Source organism: Coregonus clupeaformis, unplaced genomic scaffold, assembly GCF_020615455.1.
Source record: "Coregonus clupeaformis isolate EN_2021a unplaced genomic scaffold, ASM2061545v1 scaf0414, whole genome shotgun sequence".
Taxonomy (NCBI): domain Eukaryota; kingdom Metazoa; phylum Chordata; class Actinopteri; order Salmoniformes; family Salmonidae; genus Coregonus; species Coregonus clupeaformis.
In genome coordinates, this window is record NW_025533869.1 from 173,427 (window position 1) to 177,910 (window position 4,484).

Consider the following 4,484-nt stretch of genomic DNA (forward strand, 5'->3'; position numbering starts at 1 on the left):
ATCACTGACGTCATGATTCGACCTTGATTTTTTTCAAAGTTCCCAGTTGTCTTGAAAGCACTAGCTAATGTGACACTTTATCTAGTCTGTTTTACTCTGTGGTTAGTGTGGTTCTTAAAGGAAACAATCTAGCAGAAGGAGGATCCTCCTCTATTGGTCTCCTTCTCACAGAGCACCCTGCAGTAGTCTTTCTGCAGGGTGCTCCATTTTATAAATTTTGCAGCAGTCTTACGGCTTGGGGGTAGAAGCTGTTAAGGAGCCTTTTGGATCTAGACTTAGCCTCTCCGGCAGCGCACGTTGCGGTAGCAGAGAGAACAGTCTATGACTTGGGGGACTGGAGTCTTTAACAATTGTTTGGGCCTTCCTCTGACACCGCCTAGTATATAGGTCCTGGATGGCAGGAGCTTGGCCCCAGTAATGTACTGGGCGGTACGCACTACCCGCTGTAGCGCTACTTTAGTGTGGTTCTTAAAGGAAACAATCTAACAGAAGGAGGATCCTTCTCTATTGGTCTCATTCTCACAGAGCATGCTGCAGTAGTCTTTGTGTTTCACAAGACATGTCTGTTTGAGAATGTACTGAAAGTTCTCCCATGACATCATCACAAAATGGCCCCTCCCCCTGGACCACAAGTTAGAATAGATGGTGCTGTATCACAAATGAGATGCTTAACTCAGAGGGTGGAAAGAGGGTTCATTAGCAGTTTTGTGGTTTGTAACTGATTTCAGATAACTAAATATACAGTACATTACAGTCAGTTTTATAAATAACTGTTTTGCTGTGGCTGTAATCTGTCTGGTGCAACAAGAACAACTTGTAAAGATAGTGAGAACAACAGTGACACCACATAGACATCCTTCTGAAAACCACATAGAGACACAGAGACACAGAGAGCAGGTAGGAGGGTCCTGTGTGCACAAAGCTAGCAGGCTACCTGACCAAAGCATAGATACGACCTCATCTTGGGCTTACAGAAGACTGCAGAGTACCGTGTGAAGTTGTTCACTATGTGGGGGTGTGTGTGAGTGGCATGTTATCAACACAACTAAAGGAGGACAACGCATTACAGAGGAGAGATGACTTGAATAAATAGGTTGTCTCCCATACTTATTCAACCACTCCCTATCAAAAATAAACTTCACGTAAAAACATGTCATTGTCTTCGTCATACAGATCACTCTATTACCAGTTTTATTTTGAGTGATTGTATGGATCCTCCTGGTAACTAAGCTACACTTTATAATAACTTATTTGATGATAGAAGTAATGATCCAGTGATGATGACTACCTAGCCTGTTTGATACATGAGTCTCTATGATGCTGAAATGGGTTTGTAACATGTTATATATTTGTAATAAGCATCAAATTACTATATTACCTTGTTATAGATTCTTAACATCCACACATTGTGTTTGTTGGGCACTTGTTTGACAACTATTTTGGCTACACACAAACTATCTTAGGAAAGTACGTTTTCAACGATTCATCAATTTGTACATTTTTACAACTTCTAAAAGTTGCTGCGACTCTACTGGTGAAGCAGTCACAGAGACTTCCATATAGACTGCTGCTCACTATTGAAAGATACATTAATTGCAGTCCTGCAAGGTGCACCTATACCTTCACATTTAGTCAATAGTTTCTGAAAACTGCTAAATCACGATGTGTACATTGTCACATTTGAAATCAGTCTCTGAACAAAATACTGTTCAAATAATATTCAGCTAGGATGTTTATTTTTACTTCAAGGCATTTTTTCTCAATACAGTTGTGCTCTTCGTGACATGGTTGTTTATGGTTTACATGCACTGAGGACTGTAGAGAGCGTGTGGTGAGGACTGACAGTATGAATGCAAACCAAACAATACCTCTAAATGAAAGCAGTTGAATGTTTTATTGGATCTAAAATGCACAACAATATCAATGTTAAAAGGAGCTTGACAGAATACAAGTAATTGTGAACACACAATGCAAAAGCCATAGTTATACATATAGTCTAGAAAACACAAAATCAATGCAAGTTATTAAAGATCAAAAGTTGATGTTTCAGTCCATGTTTTGGCACCTCAACTCAGAATACAAAGTGTCTCTCTCCATGGTGCTCCTCTGTCTCTGGGTCTTTGGCTTCTTGTGGATGACGTTCAGAGCAGCGTAATGGACCGACGTGAGTGTGTCATCATCTTCTTGATCCTAAAAGGAATAGCAAAATAAATTCCAAAGACATCAGGAAATTCCCTGATATTCTGATAGAAGGACCTGTTTACAGTTCATCAAACTCATACAAAGAAATGATCACTTTATGGTCTACATACCTGGTAATAAGAACTGACGACTGCCGGTCCACTTGACTGAGGGTGCGTTTCTTTTAGACAAACACATGCTGGAATCATCATCGTCATCAACATCATCATCATCATCATCATCATTTTCAACGTCATCATCATCATCATACATTGAATTAACCCAGTTTCATGACTAAAACACGTAATGTATACTGCACCAACAGTTTAAGCATATATTGTGCACAATGATAACGTTTACCTCTACACAGCAGAGAGGTTTTCTTGGTCATCTTATACAAAACACAACCAAGGACAATGATGAGGATGACACAAAGAGCCAACGCTACACCCAGACAGTACACCAAGAGAACATGGTCCTCCTTACAACCATCTGTAGAAATACAGACAGTGATAGAGGAAATTCAGGACATTTTGCTCAACCAGGCATACAATTTATTCTCAGCAATGTGAAAGAATGTTAGACATTTTCAGAAATGTCAGAAATATCACTTACTTTCAATGTCCAGCTTGGTCCCGTTTCCAAACAGTATCTCCCCACAAGAGGCCACAGCACAGTAGTAAGTCCCAGCATCAGAGAGGCTGAGGTTCCTCTTGGGGAGGTTGTAGACACAGCTCTGTGTAGGAGACCCAACCTCAGGGCTCTTCTCACACTGATCACTCCTGTCTCCATGGGTGTAAATGATTCCTGGACGGGATTCTCCTGAGCCATGTCTGAACCAATAGACACTGTGTTCTCCTGCACAGGTCTCAGTGTGTATTGTACAGTTCAGAGTCACAGAGTCTCCTGGCTGGACTGACTCAGACACAGACTGCTGGAGAACAGACATGCTGTTGGACCCTGAATCTGAAGAGAGTGAGTAAGATCATGGTGTGTACATTCTATTTTCCTCCAAATTCATTAATTTACCATTATATGAACACACTTCAGTACCAACATGTTAAAAGTAACTTAAGTTACCTTTGACAATTAAAATAGTTCCTTCTCCAAATGTGACATCACTCGCTAACATAACACCACAGTAGTATGTAGCTGAGTCCCCTGACTCTGTCTTGGAGATGGTCAGGTTACAGCTGTCAACTCCTCTCTTCACACTCAGATGTTTAGTCTCATTAAAGTCCTTGGTAAAATTGTTGTAATAAAAAGCCGTTGGAGGGCGGTAATATGATGATGCCATGAGAAGAGGCTTCTGTCCAACAGTTTGCTTGAACCAAGAGATACCGATAAATTGAGATCGACAAAAGCAAGTGAGAGATACACTTTGTCCAAGGTGTGTAACCATCACAGGGTCTGGTTGGATTACATCCTTGTTAAGTGCACATCCTGGGAAGCAAACAAACTAACTAAATCAAAGACAAAGGTATAGTACAGAATGATACATTATTATCATTATTCAGACTACATAGTCATTAAAATGGATTAAAAAAGACTATGACATAAAAAGTAAAAAGATCCACATGAATATTTCTTACTTACCCAAATTGGAGCAAAACAAAAAGATTGTCCAATATATCATCATCATTTTAATGTTCTTTCTGCACTGTATAGTGTGTGGGTCTGACATCGGGGCACCTTTGATATGATGACATCGGGTAATCATTATGAAGTAGGCGGAAACTCTGAACAAAGTGATTTTATTGGCTGTCTGAACAGGCATGAAGCAACTGATAAAAACTACCTCTGTAGCTCAGATGGTAGAGCACGGTGCTTGTAACGCCAAGGTAGTGGGTTCGATCCCCGCATCCACCCATACACAAAAATGTATGCACGCATGACTGTATGTCGCTTTGGATAAAAGCGTCTGCTAAATGGCTTATTATTATTATACAATCTAACATGTGTCCTGTGGCATACCATAGTTAGAGCAGCCCTTCAAATGATGTAAAGTCAGAGTTACTGGTTTGTATTTTTTCATCATTTGGGTCGGTGGCTGAGACTAGTGGTACATATGTCCTCTTTGACATACACAGGGGGTTTACATTGTATTTCTCACTTCATGTCTGTAGAGGGCAGTTCAAGCTTTCAGGAGGAAGTGAACTCTGGTGAGGTTCGCACATTTTTGACAAAATAAAGATGTGATCATTTGATAACTGGTGCAAATAAGTGGTAAGAATTGGGCAAGTCATTAATATGTAGGAATTAAAAACATGTTTATTGAAATATAACACAAGCATAAGGGCAGG

At 40.1% G+C, this 4,484-nt stretch overlaps 1 protein-coding gene across 1 annotated transcript; it reads right to left on the reverse strand.

Annotated features, from left to right (window-relative positions):
• Positions 1 to 2,046: 2,046 nt before the first annotated feature.
• LOC121562884 lies at positions 2,047 to 3,820 on the reverse strand. The gene is made up of 6 exons (XM_041875037.1): positions 3,778 to 3,820; positions 3,262 to 3,624; positions 2,797 to 3,147; positions 2,542 to 2,673; positions 2,313 to 2,362; positions 2,047 to 2,190 (listed from the first exon to the last, which is right to left on the reverse strand). Exons 1-6 carry the CDS (start codon positions 3,818 to 3,820, stop codon positions 2,047 to 2,049), a joined length of 1,083 nt encoding a protein of 360 aa, XP_041730971.1.
• Between the last annotated feature and the right edge of the window lie 664 nt (positions 3,821 to 4,484).

Coding starts and splice junctions, on each gene's coding strand:
- LOC121562884 (XM_041875037.1), bottom strand. CDS start 3,820: ATGATGATATATTGGACAATCTTTTTGTTTTGCTCCAATTTGG. Junction 3,625..3,777: donor TTTGTTTTGCTCCAATTTGG/GTAAGTAAGAAA, acceptor TTTGCTTCCCAG/GATGTGCACTTAACAAGGAT. Junction 2,363..2,541: donor AACCTCTCTGCTGTGTAGAG/GTAAACGTTATC, acceptor TTTGTCTAAAAG/AAACGCACCCTCAGTCAAGT.